This window comes from Phodopus roborovskii, unplaced genomic scaffold (genome assembly GCF_943737965.1).
Source record: "Phodopus roborovskii unplaced genomic scaffold, PHOROB, whole genome shotgun sequence".
NCBI lineage: Eukaryota > Metazoa > Chordata > Mammalia > Rodentia > Cricetidae > Phodopus > Phodopus roborovskii.
In genome coordinates, this window is record NW_026126407.1 from 42,229,145 (window position 1) to 42,253,185 (window position 24,041).

The window sequence follows — 24,041 nt, forward strand, 5'->3', positions numbered from 1 at the left end:
CATTTTCTAAGTGTCTTGTGTGTATCAACTGTTTTTCTGAATAAGCCCATCTTGAGGATGGAAATTTGATGGATGAGGAAGCAGTGGCCCACAGAAGTTAGGCATCTGAGTCCTGTAGACCTACTGGCAAAGCCAGAGTGGTCGGTGGTATTCTGTTGTTAAATTTTTTTAAAAAAAATAAATTTTATTACTAAAAACACTTGTAAGTAAATAAAAATAATCACATACTGAATTATAAATTTATAATTCTATACAACTCAATGAATTTCTATACACTTAGACTAGGCATTCAAACTGGAAGCTGAAAAGTTTCACATTAAATTTTGTATTTTTAATATTGGATATATTTTATATTTTTAATCCACCACCAAAGTAAAAAAATCCATGTCAGAACTAGAGAAAAATACTTTCCTATCCCCTTTCATAACTCATATATATTACCTGCATTCAGTCCTTCTTCATACATTTATATTTAGCTTTCTTGCTCTCTTTTCTTCATAATATACTGTACCCAGTGTGTATTTATTTACATAGATGCATATTGGTTAGATTACATGTATGAGAGAGAATGTGTAGTTAATTTCTTTCTGAGGTTGTTTGACCTTGCATAGTATTATAAAACTTCTAAGTACATCTATTTCCATGAAAACTTTTTAATATTTCTTTACAGATCAGTAGTAATCCAGTATCCAGGCATCCACTGATGGGCAATTAAGTTTATTCCAATTCTTTGATATGACAAATAAAGCAGCCATAAATACAGGGGTAAAAATATCTGTATGGTTGAACACTTTTGACACAATGGCTATATTAATTTGCATCCCACCAACAGTGAATAAGTCTTTTCTTTCCACGTCTCTCTGACATTTGTTGTCACATTTGTTGATGACAGCCATTCTGACTGGGATAGGATGATATCTCAATGTAGTTTCAATCTGCAATTCCATGATATGAATTCAATTGAACACTTTTAAAAAATAGTTGTTAGCCATATATATTTCTTTTCTTGTTCTTTCTCTCTCTTTCTTTTTGAAAACTGTCTATTCATCAGTTCATTTGTCTATTCGTTGTTTGTCAGTTTTATTCCCCTCATATTTAACTTATGCAAATCCTGGTAAATTTTGGATATTAGCCCATTGTCCAGAGTATAGCCTGTAAAGATTTTCTCCCCTTCTGTGGGCTGTGTTTACTGATCATTTCCTGTGCTGTGTGGGGACCTTTTCCATGTGGTCTCATCTGTTGATATTGGACATTAGTTCCTGTGCTGTTGGAGAGCTATTTCAAAGTGATTGCATGCTCCAGTATCTTGAAGGGTGTCCCCTTGTATTGTTTCTAAATGTTTCAGTGTTTCAGGGCTCTGAAAAACTGAAGGAACCCTAGCATTGAACTAGGGATAAACCCTGGCTCTCCAGAGGAATGCAACAGAGCCTCTGGTCTTAAAGACATTAGCTCATCTTCCTACAAGAAAACCAACGTCTTCACATCACATAGGCCTCCCATTTGGTGCAATTTTCTTCTCCGGTTGTGATTACACTGTGCACTTGGACTAGGGTAGGCTCTCTTAACTTCCCTGATTCGCTGCTGGGTGCTTCTGCTCAAGGTCCATAAGGAGGGGGTCCGTGAGCACTGGAGAAGCTCTGGATTGGAAGATGAAAACAACTCCAAGACAGCTTTGTTAGAAACTAATAAGCAATCATGAGCAAACTCCAAAGAGCACTCTCTAACAATGTTTGAGCCACAGGATCTCAGCAATGGGTGATGCTTCAGGAAGTACGGGCAGCACTCAGTTGTTTGTGTGGAGTAAACACTTGCCCCCACTCGTGTGTGTGTGTGTGTGTGTGTGTGTGTGTGTGTGTGTGTGTTCTAAAGATAGAAAAAGTGTTTTTGAAAACACTCCAACACTAGCCTTATACATCCCATTACATTAGTTGTCTCTTGACAAGAAAAGAGATGCAGTCCATGGCCTGACATTCAGCTGACTTCTGTTTATATAGTATGGAGAAACTTTTGTTCTCTTGCCCTATAAGACAAGTACCAGGAGAGATCTGGGGAAAAGGTCACCCAGATAGTAAATAATTCTGCTGAGCTTTGAAGTGAAAATGCGCCAGGATCCTTTATCCCCATCCTTGCCATTTAACTGGGGTGCTTCTGTCACTCTTGCTGTTCATGAATGACACACATCAGAGCTTGTCCCCACCCATGCTCATCAGAGGCTCTGGTTAGAGTCACAATTGTGTTTTATCTTTATTTTGGTCATCTTTCTGATTTCAGAGGGTGAATATGGTAGGAGGTAGGAAAGAAGAGGAAGGAAGGAAAGAAGGAAGGAAGGAAAGAAGGAAAGGAGGGAGGGAAGGACATCTACCACAAGAAAATCATAACCAAATATCTAAGCATCTTAATAGGAAAGAATTCTATTGTGAGGATGTACACACGCGCGCGCGCGCACACACACACACACACACACACACACACACACACACACCACGCACCTTAAAAAATAGTTTGGCCTTTGGAAAACATTATGTTTCATAAGTGGGGAAATATCCAAATTATTCCCAGCTTATTTTCCAATAAGACCTCAAAAAGCTATTGAATGGGCTGGGATGAGAAGAGTTTACATTTTCAATGCAATTCTCTGCTTCAGAGAGTGATAATGCGGGTCAAATAACAGAGAGAGTATTTTCTGCTGCAGTGCAACAATCAACACAACGTTTGGGCGTATTAATAATTTCACTCCTAAACTTCTCGACAGGGAGCTCATGGGTCTTAATAGTATTGTCAAGATCCTTAGGGCAATTGAAAAGCCCAAAATCATTACTTTCTGCTGATAGACTTTTCTTTCCCAGAGGAGCCCCAAATACCTAGGGTAATGTAGATTTATGGAAATGCTCACATACACTCTGCTCAGATGGAACTTGGCAATAAAACAGCATCTTTAGAAAGGCTCTTCTCAAGTATTTCTAGTCTCTCTCTCTCTCTCTCTCTCTCTCTCTCTCTCTCTCTCTCTCTCTGTGTGTGTGTGTGTGTGTGTGTGTCTGTCTGTCTGTCTGTCTTTTGTATGTGTGTGTCTGTGTATGTCTGTGTGTCTGTGTGTGTGAGTGTGTGACTTTATATCCTGATGAGCAGGACCAAGTAAATATTGAGTATAGAACATGACAAAATGATTGGGCAGTTGTGACTCAAGTTCCTTTAGATCAGTCTATATGAGAACTTGACCTTTGGGGGCAGGTTGACCCCAGCACCATAAGTACTCACTGTTAACATGTTAACACTTAGAACATGACACCTGTTGACTGGGCACCCAAATCACGTTTCTTCTTCCTCTGTCTTCCAAAAGTCTCTGCCTGTACCCAGCTGGGTTTGGGCTGTGCAGCAATAGTCGTCTCTTCTCACATGCCCATGCCCATCCACTAGAACAAATCACAGACTTTGTCTTAAACTCTCAGCATCCTTCTGACTCTCCAGTGGCCTGTACCTGACAGGCACCATCTGAAAAATACCAACAGCATCAGAGGCCCTGCCACAAAGCATCACAGAGAACTTGCTTTGGAGAGGGGCATTTTTAGCTCTTAAGGGAAAGGTGCTGTGGGTTGTAAAAGTTGTACCCATCTGAGATTTAACTTTGATGGGCTCCAATGGGGCTCTGCCACAAACAAGACATCAGATATCATGGTCTATAAACCAGAGGGAATCTTCATTCTCATGAAATATCTGGTAAGCGCGAATTTATAGGACAAAAAAAAAAATGATTTGAATTTTCCAGAGACTCCCTGAGGGGAAAATGGAGGAATGAGGGAGGCAAGGAGGGAGAAAAAGAGGGAGGGAGGGAGGGAAAGAAGGAAGAAGGGAAGGAGGGAGGGAAGGAGAGATGGAGGGAGGGAGAGAGGGACTGTTAAGGGGTGTAATGTTCTGAAATTAGACCCTGGAGTTGGACATCTCAGTAAATGTACTGAAAAATACAGTAATTTAAAAGAGGTCTGTGTTATAGCTTAGTTAGGCTATTTGGAAGCAAAGAGGTAGCCAGACAGAACAAGGAACAAACACAAAGCCAGAGGGGTTCAAAGTCACCTTCTACCCCGTCTTGCTTCTTCTCTGTTACAGGACCTCTTTCACAATAGCTATGAGAAAAGTTAAGAAAGGCTTGCCACTGAGTCCAACAGTCAGTGCTGAGAGGTCCCTGATCTCCCTCCAGTGACACTCTCCAAATACAACTCCCTAGGGACTTAGTTGTCCATTCTCCACTTCAACCAGCACTAGCTCAATCAGACCCTGTATCCTCCTGCTGGGCATGTGAAATAGGAGAGACCGATACCTTTCCCTGAAGTAGTTCATGGTGCAATGTAAGACACAGGAGAGCCCCAAGATAATATAAATCCATGCATTGGGTTTTCTAACTAAGATGGATTTAATGTGAAAAGCGACCTCCCCTAAGATGGATTTAATGTGAAAAGCTACCTCCCAGAAGTGGCACAGACATGTCACAGTTCATGATACATTAAGGAGGGAGACTTATGCCATTGAACCAACCTGCCCCTCAGTTGCCTTACCCTTAAAGTAGAGGTCGGTGCCCACTTTCAGACAACTGTGTTAAGTGAGATGAACTATGTAAGAATCTTAGCATGCTAGCAGTACTTATTGGACACATGCAGTCACTCGTTCTTAAGGACTGGAGTTGGCCCTCCAACCCTACTCACTCATGAGTAATGGGAGAGCTGATGAAGCTTTGCTTTCTAAGCCTGTGAATGATTGCTTCTCATGACAGTAATTCCCGTGTTTCTGTTCCATGACAGTGATCTGTTGAACAAATGCACTTGACGTGAGTCTTTTGCCTCTGAGGTCATATGTTTTATGTAATCGTTTCCTATACATGAGCACAGATACTGCCTTCCCTGGTCCTCTGCCTGGGCTGAAGGCACCCTTCCACCAAGGTTATCACCCCTCATATGGGACATTGTATCAGAGATATTAACCAGAGTGGTGCTGGGAACTTAAAAAGGAAGTGAACCTCAGCTCACTTCATCCTTCCCTCCCCCCGCCAAGAGCTGTGGCCCCAGCTTGCAGTACTGGACTACAGATCCCTGAAGTATTGCAGGTGGTTTTGCTTGCCCTGGAAAACCAGCAGGACCACACATGTGGGTCAGGAGTACATAATGCATGCCCATTCTTTAGAGGTAAATCATTCAGTAGATGCTAAGGCAAGGGAGGAGAGGCCAACACCAGTATCCAGACTACCCTATATTTAGAGACAAATCGGGAAATCTCTTGGCAAACACAGGAGAAGGCTGGATGATCCCTCCATCCATCTGTCCCTAGGGTGTTGGCAGAGTGCCACAGGTCAGAACAGGGCAGGACAAGCCAGGACTGAGCTTGCCCTTGCTTCTGCCTCTGTAGACCTAATTGCTGCTCATCACTCAGGCCAGGGATGTAGCCCAGAGGGGGAGGGTTGGGAGGGATTTGGGGAAAGCACAAAAAGAGTGTGCTCTGCAACTTGGTTGTTCTGTCCTATTTCTCCTGAAACAAGCAGCAGGGAGAGGCAGTGCAGAAGGTGGGGGAAGGCAGTTCTCTCCAAAGTCTCACAGATTTGACTGCCATTTAAGCGTGTATGCATACAAACTGAGTCAAGCTAGATTCCTTCTGTGTTGCTAGGTAGACAGCACCAGGGCTGAGGTTTAGTCCCTTCCCTTATGAATGTGCTCTGGCCTTATGTCCCATTGTACATGCCTTGGAGAGGAAAAAAGCCTGGGATCAACTGCCATCTGTGATGCTTACTAAGCTATGTGACTGTGGGTATATTGCTTAATGGCTCTGAGCTTCCCTCACTCTCTCTGTAGCATGACGATGATGACTTACATATCCTACAACAGTAAGTGGGAATACCATGGAATCCTGTATGTTTAGCGTTTGGCTCAGCACCAACACAAGGGGGATTTAATTCACAGTAACCTCAACCTCATTTTGTTGTCAGTAGCAACACTGGTTTTGAATATGGAAATGAATCATTCCAAGTCCCAAGTCAGAGTTATGTTCTTGGAACTGCCTCTGTCACAGCCAGGGGCCATGCCACTTTGTCTTGTCTGTTATAGGCTGTATTTGAAGTCAACAGGGAGTTTTGCCTCTGTGTACTCACCAGGTATCTCCCTCTGAGATCTGCCAGCTTAAAGATCCAGGCAATGGGGCCACGGTGTCCCAGAAAGTGCTTATCAGACTCCAGCAAGCCTAAGTTACTGTGATTTCTACTGCCATTGTCAGTACTGTGGTTTCTACTGCCATTGTCAGTATCACTGGTTATATGAAATCTGTCCTTTGTATTTATCATTATATGTGTGAGTAGCTTGTTAATGCCAAGAATTGTGATAGGTTACTTGTTGGGGGGGGCATGTCAGAGGACAACTTTCAGAAATCAGTTCTCTCCTTTAACTATATGAATCCTAGAGTTTGAATTCAGGTCATCATGATGACCTAAGAGGCCCTATGATAGTATCTCATATAATTTTCTTAATTATCACATGAGAAAGGGAAACTTATGGTGCCCATTCTACAGATAAAGTCACCAACTCGGAAATGCAGAATATAGCTTTTCAGTGACCATGCATCTAGCATATGATCAGAAAGAATCAAAGCCCATCACCAGCATAGTTGTCTTCCAGTACAGTCTACTCTGCTTTTTTAGCCCTAACCATAGGGCTTGAAATCTTGTTCCTTGAAATCTTTGCCCTCATAACCCTTGCTCCCATATAGGATCTAAATGAACAGTGTCCTGGTGCCAGTTTGCATCAAACCAAACTCCAAAGTCTGCCAAAACCATCCCTACTTGTGCCATCTTCAAGTTGCTGTCAGGACTCAGCATGCTCAGAAGAGGTGTGGTCTGTACAAGGCAGAGAGTTCTTAGTTAATTTATCATCTCAGGTTCTGAGGGGGATGCAATACTTAAGACCAACCATGGGCATGTCAGTACCAGAATGAGTGATTTATCAGCAGTTAGGCAGGCCCCTACTTCTCTATTTTTATTTTTTCTCACATGCACTTTATCATCCTTCTTAATCACCAAGAAAAATTGGTACCCACTATAAGGCAAGACAAGGCTGTCTTCATTGGTCCCTGCCCTCCCACACCTCCCAGCCTGAAGGCCTCCCTCCACTGTTTATATAAGCAGAGTACAGTAACAATAGCCAATCATTAACCATTTACTTCCTTAGTTTAGCTAGCCTTAAAAAAATGCTTCCTTTATGTTATCTGAAGTGTGGGTTGCTGCTTGCCTCCACATGTGTTTGGGCAAGTTTGCCAAAGTCAACAAACAAGAGAATAGATGTGCCAAGACTTCAGTAGGTAGATGTATGCTAGATGTAATAGGACTCAGGGAAGGACTGCTTTCTTCTTCTTAAATCAACCTGGAAATACTTAGGACAAAGTGCAGAGCTGGTATGTGTGTCAGAATCAACCAGCAATGTGTCCCATGAAATGTCTAAACCACAGTAGCATTGGCTATGCTGTCACAGAGCAGACAGAAGCACACATCCACATATCAGTGTTTACACATATAGGAAACATCCTTCCTGAAAATCCAAGTTTTTCTACAATACTCATCTTCTTTGGTTGTTGATAGTAGACCCAATGAAATAGTTCCTTTTTTCAATGGTGAAAGGTCATCCAGAACCTAAAAACAATGTCTGGTTCTCATTGTTCTGATGATGATGATGATGATGATGATGATGATCTGTCTATTATTGAGACAGAGTCTTGCTATGTAGGCCAAGTTAAACCTTCCAGTGACTCAGCTTAAGCTCATCATATAACTTGTGTGCCATATAACTAGTCAGCACAAAGCTTCAATGACAGTTGCCTTTTGCCCACTAAGTAGCCTGCTACTCTATAAGCACTTACCTGATACAATTATTTGTATTTAAATTACATTATTGTGTAATCTTGCATCAATAATATGTACCACAAGGTAGCCCAATAAATGTCTTCAACTTAAGAGTGGACATTATGGTTTTTTGACAAGACTGACTTCCTCATTATCTGTTTCATCATGGAGTGGAGCTGCCCATCACTTTAGAGAAGGGCTTCTCATGTACTTGAGTATTCTGGAAAGCGGTAAAGCTTGTTGACAGCCATTGTTTGGATCTTAGCAAATGGAAAACCTTCCCAAGCATCAAATCCCAGAATGTCCCTGAAGAAAGCTGGTGAATGCAGAAGGTACCTTGGGGTCATCAGCTGCCATATTAGAGAGACATTTACCACAACAATCACAAGGTGCCCAGGTCAAACTGAGAGTCACCAAAATAGCAGAATGAAGAATCTGAAACAAGTGGCCATGACAGCAAAGGCCATTGCTATATTAGATGATAGCTAGAGTTGATGACACACAAGAGAACCGGATGAGAGCATGTACTTCTAGCCTGTTGTTGTGACAGCAGACATACTCATTTTGATTTTGAGTTTTGTTTCAGAAATCTACATTTTCATAATATTCACACTGAAGTTTACTGACCTGGGATCATTGACCAGCATAGCTGAAGTCTGAGTTGCTCTAAATCTGTGTTCCTTTTGAGTTACAATTTGTCTTACCCATCATCTTTCAACCCTGAAAGAACAAGTGTTCTCTGCACATGAGCTGATAGACTGCTAGGCCATTGGGGTAGCATGTTTAATGCCATCATCCTTCCTCACCTCCACAGTGATCTTAGTGGGAAATCACTGCTGTTCTCTGTCCTTTGGTGCATGAGTAAAGCTGAAAATTAAATGGGGATAGCATGCTCCAGTTTAAGCGGCTAGAAAACAGCAGGCTCAACCCTTGAATCGAATTCTTTAGGTTTTTCTGTCTTACCTTCCAACTAAATTCTCATCCTACCCATTTTCTCATCACTCCATGTTCCCTGGTGGTAGCATAACCACTCTGTGTAGTATCATTAGTGTCATTGTTTTTTGATCTTGTGCACCTATCTGAAAATATGGCCACTGGATAGATACATGAACAACTACAGTCAGCATTGTAGAAGTGAGCACCAGTGACAAGAACTGTTTCTTCAGTGAGGTGCCAGATAATTTTTGTTTTTGCTGTCATCAACAATCTATTTGCAGTGAAATGGCATATTGCTTCATAGGAGAGTAGAGTAAATGAAGAACTTGGTGTTCTTTCAGCTTCCCCTATTCTTATTTCTCTGTTTTCTTTTTCCCAGAAAGTTCTAAGCTTTCTTTTATAGGTGAACTAGATAGATATTCTTGACCTCTCTTCCAATTAGTGTGGATGCTCATTGTCCAGTGTATTTGGAACATATCACATGACAGCCAAATTAAATTGCCCCAGGCATCACCCCCTGGAGACCTTACACACACACACACACACACACACACACAGGAATTCCACCCACTCCCAACACAGATGGACAATGAAGCAAAGGCCACACAGCTGGAATAGGCAAGGGAAACTTTGTGGGGTGAACAGACAGGAAGCAGGAAGGTCTGGGAGCTCATTCAGGGAATTCAGTTCTTCACTAGGCCTCTTTGTACTTGGAGAGAGTGTGTGGTCCAGGATGCTGGGGGTGGGAGCTGGGGGGCAGAGGAGGATGGAAAGTTAGGGCTGGGAGCAGGGAGTGTGGATTCCCCTTGTACACTGACTCACCTCATCTTCCCCAGGCAAGTCTCTTAATTGCCTAACTAATGGGAATAATGACACCACTTGGATGGGAGTTGAGAGAGGGGGGAAAGAAAGGCATGAGAATTCATTAACCCTGTGTGAGGGGCTTGAAGAGTGCCTCTCAGAGATCATTATTACATCATTTTGCCCCTTTCCCACCTTTCCCCACTAATAGGAGACAGACGAATGCTAAATAACTATGTAATAATACATTACTAGTCAGACAACAATGCCAGCATATGTAATAGCCTGCTACAGCTATGAAACTCCACCAAAGATGTATTTAAAGTGTCACCGCTGCCTAATGTAAAACATGAATTACAGGTTCATTTGGAGGACACGATTTAAAATCTATACAACCGCACCTTGGCATTTCCCACAGGGTTTTAGCTTTAGTTGTCTTTTTTTTCTGAACATTAGGAAAAAAAGTCCCCAAGTAATTTCAACCCAGAGATGCTAACTTCAAGGAACAGTTTTCTTCTATTCTCTTCCTTTCTGTTTTCTTCGGTGGCAATGGCTCCAAACCTACTATCTTTTTGACATGTTGTCTTTCCCTCAGAGTGCTTCACAGAAACCCCAGAATGTAGATTACACCTTTTGGAGATATAGCCTGGCCACATAAGGAGACAAGTAGTTGAAATTTGTGTCAAATTGCTTGTTTAAATGACTTGAGCCAACTTCTTAGAGCCAGGACGGCAGGGGCTGGGGATTTTCAAAGTTGGCAGGGGCCAAAATGACAAGGCTCAGCAGTCACCTGGTGAGCTGCCAACACTGACTGGAGGCTTCAAAAAAATAGACTTTCTCAAAGGACACAAATTAAAAGTCAGGTTTCAACATCTATTAAAAGGAAATTATAGGCTAACATCGCATAGTAAACCGCTTTTGCTTTCGTTACGTTTAAAATACAGCATTGTGCCGATGGAGAACCCGTTGCTACAAAAACCTTGGGCAGGGCTATCCTGAGTAGAGATATTTAGACGGGGACATTTTCAGAGGCAGAGTTCTCATGTAAGATAAAGGATTTCTATATTTGAAAGATGGGATGTGATTTGGAGCAGGATCGTGGTCTCAAATAGTGATTTCCCTTAACCCTCTGCAGACTGTTCTCAAGATTCATCTCTTCATTGAGAGCAGTTACCAGCCTATAAGTCAGAGAGAGCTGGCATACTCTTGTTAGTGTGTGTGTGTGTGCATATATGTCTTTATGCCTGTATTTATCTATTTATTTTGAATTGTCAACTTCTTTAAAACCCAGGAAACTTCATCCAAACGTACAGATCTTCAGTTCAGTGTCCTCTACCCAGCTAAGAGACATGTTTGCCTTAAGCCATGGCAACGCTGACCTGAAGCCTCTGAAGAACTCTTCTTACCCATTCCAGTTCAATCTTGTCCACAACTGGAATGCTTTATTTTCCTACCTAGTCACACCATGATTTAAATGCAAGGCCTCTGTCTCTCTCTGTCTGCCTCTCTCTCTCTCTCTCTCTCTCTCTCTCTCTCTCTCTCTCTCTCTGTGGGGTGTGTGTGTGTGTGTGTGTGTGTGTGTGTGTGTGTGTGTGTGTGTGTGTTCGCCAGCATGCATGTGTTGCCTCTGGTATCAGTTTCCCCCTATCCAGCTTGTCTCAGACAGTGTCTTTTGATGTTTACCACTATATAGGCGAGCTGTCCTGAGAGTTTCTGGAAATTCTCTTTCTCTTTTCACAGCCTCCCATCTCACCATAGAAGGGTTATTATTGTAGATGGGCACTATTGTGTCTGGCTTTACATGTGTTCTGGGAACACAAATCTAGATCCTTATGCTTACACAGCAAGCACTTCACCCTCCGAACCATCTCCCTGGCCCAGTCACTGTGTTTGATTGATACACAATAATTGTACAAAGCCATGGGATATAATGTGATGTTTCAATACACTGTGTGATGTTTAAATCCACGTAGTTAACACACCTACCACCAGAAACATGGAACTTCTCTGTGATGAAACATTCAAGAGAACATCCTGTAGTGGAAAATATACTTTATTAATGGCAATTATTACTCTACTGTGCAAGCAGAACCCCCAGAGCTTGGTCTTTCTGTGTTAACTGTCTGTGCCTCCTGGCCAAATTTTCCCTGTCTCCCATCTGTACAGTCTCTTGTAACCATTATTGTATCTTCCACTCCTACAAAAATAGCTGGGTTTGTTTGTGGTTCATTTTAGAGAGCCTAAACCTTTAAATTTTACCAGGAAATGGAGTGAAAACTTGTCACAGGCAGAACCAGCCTTGAGTGTACTGTTTCTTCCATTGCAATTATCAGATAATTCCACTGACCACGCATTCCTTATCCAGTCACACTTTCTAGCCTGGACCCTCTTTGCTCTCTTATTGATGCATATATATAAATACAAATTAAAGCACAGTATTTGTTTGTGACTAGTGATACCGGGTGTTCTATGTAGTCCCACCTGTAACCTCAGATTTGTGGTTTTCAGTCACTGTGGACACTGGGGACTTTGGCTGCAAACCCCACAGGTGCAGAATTCCTGAAATTTGGAATCTGCAGGCCCTGATGGCTATTTCTCTTTCCTTTCTTCCAGGTCCTCCGAACCACCACAGCCAGTCAACTCTGAGGCCCCCATTGCCACCCCCTCACAACCACACGTTGTCCCACCATCACTCTTCTGCCAACTCCCTCAACAGGAACTCACTGACCAATCGGCGGAGCCAAATCCACGCCCCAGCTCCAGCACCCAATGACCTGGCCACCACACCAGAGTCCGTTCAGCTTCAGGACAGCTGGGTGCTAAACAGTAACGTGCCACTGGAGACCCGGTAAGTTCTTGTCTCCTACTCTAAGTCACCTGAGTCTCATGGCTCTGGGTGCCTCTGAGTTCTGGTTGGAGAGACATTGCCAGCATAAGGAAGACAAGTTTAATGCTTCCTTGTCCCTTGGTAATTTGACCCTGGACAATAGGTTGATCAGTATTTCTTTGTTCACATGTGTCTCCTTTTTAATGCTTGTTTACTTTCTTAGGCAGCTCTTGTGTACCCAACTAATAGAATTAGCATAACATAGTTTTACTCAAAGGCTCATGGGAAACATGCTTATAAGGGTATATTGACTGAATGCTGCTGATAAATTATGCATTTGGCCTTTCTTGAAGTAATAAATGAAGACTCATTTGAAATTAAGTGTTTGGGGAGAACTTGAAAACAATCCCTGATTCCAGACTGACAGAAGTCTAATTTTAATTTATATTTCATCCAACCTGCTGGCCCACTTTACTCCCTCCTGTACACACTAACAGCTTGATGGCTCTGGGGCAAAGAGGGATGTGGAAAAAAACAACAAACAACAAAATGGGAGGTACTTGTGTTGGGAAGGAAGACTCTGAAAATTATCCTCAGGTCTGGCTTTGTTTTGTTTTTCTGTTCTTTGGTCCTTTACCCACCTTTACTTCCAGTCTTCTGAAAACCATGCATTCTTCAGTAGGCTGAAGGAAGACCCTGGGGACACAGTGTGGTAGACAAGACAATTGACAGCGAAGGCCATGAGTAGATTGGTCTGATACCCAGAGCCTCGTGGCTCCATCCCTGCACACCTTCTGTTTGTATGCTCCAGTTGTTTGCTTATCAGAAAGAGCCACAGAGGCACCCATTTGTATAGACCCTTCAGAAAATTCTCGTGTCAGTTTTCAACTTCAATAAATTTAGGTTTGAAGAAGAGAAATAATCTGCAGTGTTTCTGGTAATGACCGGTGGAGTTTCTTCACACATCTAGAAGCAAATTAGAAAGCTGTAATGTGTGGAGTTGTTGCTCACCTATGATGTCTTTAAAGTTTAAAAAGTAAGATCTTGAGCATCAGTAGATAGTACACCTTTGCTGCTGCGCTCACACCAGACTTTTGTTTTCTGGCAATTAACTCATTGTTTTCATCTACATCTTTAACCCTAATCTCTAAAGCTTAAAAGATATCAAGGCAGTAAAAATTATATCTATAAGTTATACAGAATAGATGATTCTAAACATCTGTGCTAATGCAACAACCCTGATAGCAATCCTAATAGCTATGGCAAAAGCTACTGGTCACCCAAGCTAGATGAGATGGTCTGCCCCCCCACCCCACCCCCCACCCCCGCATTTACAAACCACTCTGGTCTTCAGCCTCTTTTATTCAGTAAATAATTATATATGACAAATCATTTCTGGGTAGAAAGAGATAAAAGAGAAAAGGGGATGAGGATGTGTGCCTGCCTTGCTGTCATTAGTATTAAGCTTTTATTGTGCATTTCATATGTACACTAGTGTGCATTTCCTATGTGTATTAATACATGCATTCAAATTATCTCAGTCAAGTCAGAAAGTAATGCAACAAGGACTAAAGACATGATTATTATTTCTTCTTCAAAGATACAGAGTTCAGATGTAAAGGATCATTCATGCAATAGGTCTGCGATTTCACAGAGATGATAAATTATGAGGGAGCCTGGGTAGAGCCCTCATGATCCCCACACAGTAAGGGAGGGAGATGTCTGTTTGGGTGAACAGCTGTGAACCTGTGCCTTTTACTGTAGATTGTCTAATTTACAGGGCCAGATCCATCAGTCTGCTACTTGGAAGAACATATATAAGAACATATATAAAGGCATGTATGTGGTATACAGCTGTACATGAACACAGAATGTCCATGCACATAAAATAATGTAATAAAAATATTGAAAAGGACACATATAAATATGCCTCCTGGCTGCAGATGAAGTCAGTTGGTTTCCCAAGAGAATTGTTGTCAAGAACCACTTATAAAAAAATGTCCCCTTACTGATCACATGGTTAAAAAGGCCCACAAAAGCAGTGGGTCACACGCTGCTGTCTTGAGGCACACTCTCTCAGCACCTGATCTCTGCTCTCTAAAGTGCTCTTGCAGAGCCCTTGCACAAGTAGCATTTCTCCAAGGACCAGGAGTCTTCAGTGATGTCCTTGGAAAAGACAAGTAAAAGACAAACTCTGCACATAGACAGAATCTCCAAAACCTTGAAGTCTATCTCAAAGGAAAGAGAAATAAGGTCAGCACCTGCTCAGTATGTTCAAGATCCAAGGATTAGAGGCTGAGACTCTCTGGTCCAGTATGGGGAGAGTCCCAGAAATCAAGCCAAATTCAGACTTCATGTGTCTGAGCACAGAGAACTTGAATGTACAGGGGACTTGCCCATGAAAACTTTAGCATGAATCCACAGCACCTTTGGAACCTATGATATTCTGGCATGGGAGTGCAACTCAGTGATTGAAGACTAACCAACCTTACATTTGCAAGGCTCTGAGTTCAATCCTTAGCACTGAAATAAATAAACAAGGGCTGGGGGATGGGTCAGTTGGTACAGTGCTTACTGCACAAGTGTGAGGGCCTGAGTTTGAATCCCCTGTGTCCGTGCAAAAAGCGAGGTACCATCACATACATCTACAACTACAGCATGGGGGTTGAGATGTGGGAGGAGGCAGAAAGACCCTTGAAACTCATTGACCAGTCAGCCTCATTGACAATGAATCCCAGGTCTCAAAAAGCTAAGGTGGAGAGCAGTTAAGGAAAATACCCAACATCAATATCTAACCTCCACTGACAGCTGCATGCACACCCACAAATGCACATGAGTGCACATACACACACACACACACACACACACACACACACACACACACACCAAACAAAATTGAAAAAAATACCATGAATCTGTATAGCATATAATTTCAACATAACTATGGTTCCACTAGCCCAACCTTATAAAAGGAAAGCAAAAGAGAAAGGAAATTTTAAAAAGAAGAAATCCTATTATTATTTTAAAAACAATGTTTATTTTCTCTCTTGTTATCAGTTAGGTTCTGAGTTCCTAAGAGCAATGTTAGATACTGAGTAGGTCATGAATAAATCATATGCACTCCTCTTTCAGGTCACACACAACCCGAAGAAGGGGTTAATAAAGACAAATAAACAGAAAGAAAGCACACTACATATAATAACAGGCAATGGAACTATGAAAGTCACAGTGATTGTCACAAAAAAAGTTTCACAGCTTAAAAGCCACTAGATTTGCATTTTTAAAGATATGTCAAGGTCTAACCAAGTAGAAAAATCCAAGCCCAATTGTGTATTATTTATTCCCATGACCACTGTTTTATATATACATATATATATATATATATATATATATATATATATATATTATTGTTAACAACTGGGAAATAAACAAACTCATTCATTCAAATGCTAAAGCAGTGAGATTTCAGTTCTTACCCATGGGTGTATGATAGCAGGTGTGGGAGTCCTTTGTAGGCATGTGATGCCACACAAGGATCACCATGCCTCTTTCATGCTAAATAAGACTCAGTTAATCATGTCCTAGAGAAAGAACCATTGAAGGCAAGATGTTCTGGAGGCTCATTGTGAGGTAGTCACTAATTGAGAACAGGAAATGGAAATTTACCAACAGCTTCATGACCTCCCCCTCATTCATTCCAACTTCTGGGAGTGATGGATGAGCTCTATACTTTGGAGGTAATGAACAGGCATCCTGCCATCCCCAGAGATGCTCAGCCAAATGCCGGTGTTTCTTTTAAACCAGTGGGGACAGGTAGATCCCTACCATTCACCATTCAATGTTGTTATCCCCCCCCCAGGCTCAAAGGGGCCTGTAAAGTCTTCTTCAAACCATATGACACTTTTCAGTTTGTCTTACAACATATAGAATTGGAAGTACTGATTACAAAGCCATAGAAAAAAAAACAGAACCAGGGCTAGGGAGGGAGGGTCAGCAGTAAAGGGTTTGCTATGCAAGCCTAACTACCTGAGTTAATGTAAGAGTACACCAGGTAGCCTGTGTTTCTAATTCTGCCACTGGAGAAACAGAGACGGATTTCCTGGAGCTAAATGGTAAACTGGGCTAGCCATACTCATGAACTCCAGGTTCAGTGAAGTACTCTACCTAAAGATAGATAGAAAGATAGATAGATAGATAGATAGATAGATAGATAGATAGATAGATAGATAGATAGATAGATAGATAGATGTAGAGGGTGATTGAGGAAGACCCCCCAATCAACTACTAGATTACACACACATACACACACACACACACACACACACCAACTAAAGCCAGGAGAGCTGGACGCATAAAAATCATGTAAAGAGAGCTCTATGTAAATGTTAGCTCCAATGGAGAACAGTGTGTAAATTCTCACTATTGGAGGCCGTTTATGTATAAGCCATAATAGGTGAGCATCCTACAAACTGGATCATACCCCCAATGCCATGAGCCATAACATAGCAGGCAAAATCTAAGCACATGATGGAGGACCTCAGTGCAAGCAGCCTGTACAATAAATCACCACCCTCCATATTCCTCCAATATAGAATCAAGTCGCCATGTGCTTCCTGCCTGCCATCTCCTATCACCTGTCTATTCCTTCTCTGCAGAAAGGGCCAAGGTCAGGAATCTTCCTACTCGGCAGCTTCTTGGGAAGTGTCAGAAGTCAGATTCTCTTGTCTAAAACAGTAGCAGTAGCTGGGTGACAGAATCCAACTTCCCCTCTGTTTTGCTGAGACAGGCTTCTCCAAATCTGTCTGCGTAGCAGGTGACCGAGGAGAATCCCTAAGCAGGGCAAAGCTTCCCAGATTCTGAAACTCTGGGAACCCTGATTTTAATCATCCACACCATCAAGTTATAAACAAGTTTGCACATTGCTTTTCAAGATGGCCATCCATTTTTCATTCTGGAAATGTCTATGAGAATGCCTACTATGAGTCAGCCACTGAGAGCTCAAACGCACACAGAAAGCAAGCCTTGCCCTTACAGAAATGCTAGACAATGTGACACAGAGCACCAACAAATGAATAAACTAATGTCTCTCTCATAGTGAAAGTGGCAAGTGCTTTGAGAGGTATAGAGAAGTCAGACCCATGACAAATGGGTATCAGTAAGGCTTAAAAGAGTTCCAGGGCTAGGCAGATTGACTTAGTGGTTAAAAGCATTACCCATGCAAGCCATAGAACCTGATCCCCAGTACTCAACCAATAAGCCAGACATAGTCACAAGCATCTGTAATCCCAGCATGTCTATGGGAAATGGGAGGTGCAGACAAAATAATCTCCAGATGCTCATGAGCCAGCTAACCCATTTTACACAGTGGTGAAGGAAACCATGTCTCAAAACAAGGTAGAGTGTGGTGATACCATGTTTATACTCTGACAAATTAAGCTTGCCTAAATATCAGAGAAGCAGAGCTAGCCACTAGCTAACCACAGAGGTCCAGAGGTCTGTACAGATAGACAGGACGTGAGATGACTGGGCAGAGAGAAAAATATAGGCTGGAGGGGACAGGAGCTCTCTTTTTCAGTCTGACAATTTCATAGAGGTAAGAGCTCTAGTGGCTGGCTGCTCTGCTTCTCTGATCTTTCAGCTTTCAACCGCTAATATCTGACTCTGGGCTTTTATTATTAAGACCTATTAGAACTCATGTTACAGTAGAGAGATGAAGAAAGAATCTTGAAGGTTATCCTCTGGCCTAGAGAGAGAGAGAGAGAGAGAGAGAGAGAGAGAGAGAGAGAGAGAGAGAGAGAGAGAGAGAGAGAGAAGAGGGGGAAATGGAGAAACAAGGAGAGGAAAGAGACTTGGGTTGGGGGAGTTGACAGAAAGCACTACAATGTCAGGAAAAGAAAACAGTCTAGAAAAATAGACAGGGACATGATGAACAGGGCTTTGGATTATGATAAAGATTTGGGACATTCACCCAAAGCAAAATGAAAAGCCACCAGGGCAATTTAAGCAAGAGAATAAATTCAAACGATGTGGTCCTGGACTGCAGGTTCTATTAGGAGGAAATGGCCATTGTTAAGGGGAAAGCCAGTGGCTTTGCTTCAGGACCCCACAGGTGGGAGGATGGTTTCCTGGGTGGAATCAGTGATGAGTGCTTGCTCATGTGCAGAACAGAGGTTTAGGAGTCAGTGTTCCAACTCAGGAGTTTGATGCTTCATGACTACCATTTACTAAATAAGGAACACATTTTGTGGCCGAATGCAGAAGTTCATGAAATCAAAAGAATTAGGTACAGATATTGATATTACTGGTCAACCACTTGGAGCTTTCAGTAACAAAAAAATCATATATGCATGATTTTTTGGTGTATTCATAGCTTGTGGTAATTGACCTTTTTCCCTCTTTTAAGAAACTGTGGATATTTTGTTAAATTTATCCTACAGTGTCATATAGGACTTGAATAACAACTTTTCTTTTTCATATATTTTTTGCTTGTCACTTAGCTTTACACATATGCCATTTAACCCTTTAAGCCCTTCATAAGGGATATGTTACTATTCCTATTTGAAATTAAGGGAACAGTGGAGTGAGTGGGACAGAAAGATTACAAGTCTGAGTCCATTCTGGGTTACATGAGGTACTGTTGGATTGAATGAATGGATGATAATTGAATTAATGAGAACTGAAACTTAGGATATTAAGTTATACATCACCCAAAAGCAAATGGTAAAGCTGGGATTTGAACTTGTATCTACCTGACTCCCAATGTCATGTCCTTAACCACCACGATGTTTAGAATTAGACATGTTAGGGAATGGAAACTATACTTATCCTGATAGAAAAGATAAAATTAATTTACCTTATCCATGGAGATGCTAAAATTGATGCATTATGAGTGACATACGATGAAAAACAATCTATGGATATTATTGGACATAGACTGAGTGCTTGTCAACATGGTAAGCTGGGTGTGACAGAAGGTGCTCTTTGCAGTATCAAGAGGTATTAGGTTTCTCTATCTTCCAGAAGAGCTGATCCACAACACATTCTGTGACATCACAGCTCTTACCAAGAGTAGAGTTCTGCTCCTCCCCATTGCAGCTGCAGCCCAGCCTCCTCTGATACCCAGGCCCAAGACAACTTTGAATTCCTACTTTACTTTTATTCTGGCGCCTTCTGCTTATGACACCAGGCACTAAGATAAGTCACTGATCCCCTTTGTCCTTGGGGACTGAAGGGTCTGTCTCTCCTTCCAGGGCCCCATATGGCTGCCTGTGACTTGATGCTATTGCATCTCTTCTAATAAAACTCCCCTGGAGGATAATTTGTCTTGGCTCCCTTTCGACCAAGCCACCTAACATAGCTTTATAATTTTGTCAACACCAGAAATTAGTAGCAACTTGGCATGGTGAACCTGAGGGTCTCCCTGCGTGTTGATGGCAGCTTCATAGATTGCAGGAAAGCCCGATTCCAGGGACAGCTTTAAGCACTGTGTGCTAGCTTCACAATTTTTAATGTTCTTCGTCCCAAGTAGAACTTTGTCACATGGGTAGGAAGCAGCCACATGGCTACAGGTACCATGGCTATTCACTTGGTCAGCCTGGGAACATCACTGTTATCCTTTTAGTAGGAAGCCAAACTTGATAAACGGCATCCAAGGAGTCTAACTCTAGGGCCAGAAAAATCACATACTGTTTTTATCTTTGAGACAAAGTCATCATGGCCTAATTTTGGGTGTTTTGTTAGTAGTGCAGATTTGGGAACTGGGATGCAAGACCTTTTACTAAATAAGGTTTTCACAGAGAAGCAGAAAGACTGATGAAGTATCCCTACCACGCTGAGTCCAAAGACTATCCCAAACTCATTCTCAGATGTATTTTTCTACCAAAGGATTAATTTTCTGACAGCATCACTGACAAGCTTGATCTTAGGAATATTAAACCAAGGTAACCTGTTTGCTTTTTCCTCCTTTTTCCCCCCTAATGTTTTCAAGTAAGGTTTAAAAGTAGAATTCATTTCGAGTGAACCAAATGCATTGGAGCGCCTTTCAAATCAATAGGTGGCTTGATTCTCTATATTGCTAAACATTACGCCCCTCTAAATTCTCATCAGAGGCAACATGGAAATTAATGAGACCTTTAGGTTAGCCTTTCAAGCTCGGCCTTATTTTATAGCTTTACCTTGCCTTTTTGACACCGTGATCCCGCCTGGCCACCAGCAGCATTTCACGTTGCAGTGCACTTTAATTTTGCTGTTTTGTTAGTCTTCCTTGGAAACTGGCAGCTTATTAATCTCAATAACAGAGCTGCTCAATAGGCAAGCTTACCAGGGAGAAGCCATGCTATGTCTTTCTTGTTCACTCTACCTTCATCTGATAGAAGCAAGGGGTCTAGTTCTTGGATAAGAGGGGTAAGAGGGGCAGGTGGAGAGAAAGCCAGTTTGGGAGGAGGGCATCTGGTCTGGTAGCCCACATCTCCTTCTGACAATAGGCAGGAAAATAAAGAGCCCCTCATCTAATCCACTGCTCTGCAATTTATGGCTTGTGGTGTTAAACACACTCAGACCCATTAATAAGAAAATAAATAAGGTGTCGTGGCATGCGTGCAAATTACAAGGTGCATTAAGAGAGGCTCAAGCATTACATCTTACTCAAGACCCCTCTAGCCTACTTTTGGCATGGCTTGCAAACTTGGAAGGCAAAGGTATCCACGGAGAAGCTGTCATTTTTAGAATTTGTCCCCTTCTATAAAATTAAAAAGTGCTAAGTTGATTAAACCTTTGAAGACTTGAACTTGCTTGCAAGTCACTGGGGCAAAGCCTACGGGTACAAAGAAATTTTTATAAAAATCCATCCCTCTACAGCTCATGCCTTGGGGACCCAATTAAGGATGGAGGCCACCTCGTGGTCGTGCCTTGGAAGAGCAAGACTCTGCCCCGAGTCTGTGTAAATGTTGACAATTCTTGGGTTAAGTTCATAGCAAAAAAAAAAAACAAGTATTTCTCTCTGTGCCCTTTCACCCACTCAGCTGATATCAATTGTCACTCCCTTGGGACATTTCCTGAAGTCTTCCCCTGGGGCACTTTATCTGGCTCAGATGAGGAAAGGCTTATGGAAGCATGAGTCTTTTTCTAATTTTGACTCCCTGAAGATGCTTTTCTTCTCACAGAAGTCATAGAAGGCATGTGTGGCTCTTCCAGGCAGAGGAAATAGGCTCTGCAACTGTTTTGAGGGTTTCTTTGATTTATTAGCTTAGCTTCACTTGCCTCTGTGAGTTGGGATCTTGTGTCCTTAGGATTGCAATCCATCACCACGTACTGGCCCATCACGCCCAACTGCAGCTGCATACTCTAGCATAGTATATGAATGTGTTTAGGAAACTCTCCTCAGCATCATTGCCTCCAAGTCCACCCATCGATTTGGAGTTCTTTTCTCAGTCCTGTTTGTGAATTATCCCAGTGCTAAACACAAAGGTTTGCCCTTGAACTTATTAGGTATTTTAAAAGCACTTATAGGTCTATTCCTAGCTCATAGTAACTAATTAAGGCCAGCAAAACCCTCCCCAGGTTTCTGTCATCAATATTTTAATCATGTGTGCATAAATATAATTTATTAAATTACTTGAATGATTATCAGAAATCCTGCTAAGTTCTAGTAATGACTCTCCCATTTCCCATCAGCCAAACAGCCTCTTACTGTATCTGGGCACACATATTGAGGGCATGGAAGACTTGTTTAAGCATTAGATTAGACAATAAGGAAAGCTAATCTGCCTCTAGCCCACCCCTCTCCCCAACTTAGTAAAATAGAGGGAGAAGCATAAAGGTTCCTGTGAATGAGTGCCATGTGAATGTATGTGTTCTGGCCACTCTTTTCCTCATGTGAGAGGATCTTCTTTCTCAGTGTTTCCAACCACAGGATGCTGAAGGCACCAAGTTCAACCTTCCAGCTTCCATACTACCATCCACATAAGGAGAATAGTAAACCTGCTGGAATGCTTCTTGCTCTGGACTTTTTGGGGGCTCTTTTTTCAGACAGACTACTGTCTGAAATGTCTCGTTTGTGCTGAGCATCAGTTTGGGTGCTTTACATCAGTTGTCTGAGACAAAGCTCCACGGGGCAGATGTCCTTGTTTCCTGTCAGCATATCAGGCAAATGAAATGTGAGGTGCAAGGTCTAGGGAAAAAGAGACAAGGTCCTTGGCAGACTTGGGCTCAAGTGCTTACACTTGGATATTAGCTGTCTGCCTTAGCCTGGCTTGCCTCTGTTTCTTAACATAGTGCTTAGAGGACCCCATTTGCTGGCGTCATTCCAGGGTCTGTGAGCTATACGGTTATAGTATAGGAACCTCATTGAAAAGAGGCTTTTTCTTCTTAGACATTTTTTTGTCTGATTGGTTATGACAAGGTCTCATTCTGTAGGCCAGACTGTCCTGGAACTTGGTTTCCAGAGTGCTGTAATTACAACATGGGTCACTACTATGACTACCACTAGCTATTTCTAATTTTCAAGTACACTCTCTTGACAGAGGCCTGTGCATCCAGCCTGGATCACACCTAGCACTACTGACCTCTCTATCCACCAGGCTTAGAGAACAGACCACCACGGTGATGGGCTAGACAGAATCAGATGCCCACACAGGGTCTGATTTGGAAAGGATAGCCAGCACATAACCCATAGTCAAATGTCACACCAGTAAGAGAATGTAGAAGAAAAAGTGGCAGACAAAAACTCCAGATCAACCCAAATCAAACTCAGTACTACCAAACAATCTTCTCTTATAGCCTGAGTATAATTATTCTCTTCTGGGTAGAGAGTATAGTGGCCAGGATAGGAGGTGGAGGAATTTCAGGACACTGAGTTGTCTCGCTTGCCTGGGCACAGAAGGAGGTTTGCAACTCAGTCCAATGAAAGAGAAAGAGTAAGTTCCACTGACTGACTCCCTCCTACCCACTTCTGATTCATCGCCTTCTCTGGTTCACTTCTCAAACGTCCCATGAATTTACCTTTGAGTTCACTGTGGCTACTTAATGCATTTTAACTTTTATTAGTCTCCTGATGTCTCTTTTAAGCCATCATCGTCTTTCCTGCAAAAGTGCTTGGATTCCACATTTTCTAATTAAAACATGCTCACTTATTGTCTTACTAACCAGTGCTCTTTATGAGGGCTCATGATGAGAAAGTTAACTCAGAACATCTCAATGCACTTCCTACCTCCTCCAAATGGCAGGAGAAGTTGAATTACTTTTAGAATTTTTGGTTTTGCTTTTTAATAAAACCATGAATGGAAACCATTTAACTCCATGCTTCACACTCATGCTATTCTTGGTAATGTGTTTGATCCTGCTTGTGAAAATCTTGAGTGGGATGTTTTGCAGAGGGAAGTTCAGCTCCCTAATGGATCATAATAGATGCAACATCAAAATAGTTCTATATTTAATTAGATAAAAACTATCATCATAAAATGCAATGTGGTCTAATGTTACCAGTGATGTTCCTTAGTGCTTGCATCTCTGTGAATTAATTCAGAATTACTAGAAGTGGTAAGGATAATTGTAGTAGGGGATAGATAGAACATAGAACACTTACACTCCAAAACTATCAAGGTAATAATGTGTATG

At 42.0% G+C, this 24,041-nt stretch overlaps 1 protein-coding gene across 13 annotated transcripts in view; it reads left to right on the forward strand.

The window, feature by feature from the left end:
• Positions 1-24,041, forward strand: part of Tenm2 (teneurin transmembrane protein 2) — a 922,050-nt gene that overhangs the window by 619,941 nt on the left and 278,068 nt on the right. For all 13 annotated transcript variants that reach the window (XM_051180940.1, XM_051180941.1, XM_051180943.1 and 10 more), the window contains one exon: positions 12,215-12,449. In XM_051180940.1, coding sequence (XP_051036897.1) covers positions 12,215-12,449 — 235 coding nt within the window. The remainder of the gene's footprint in view (positions 1-12,214; positions 12,450-24,041) is intronic.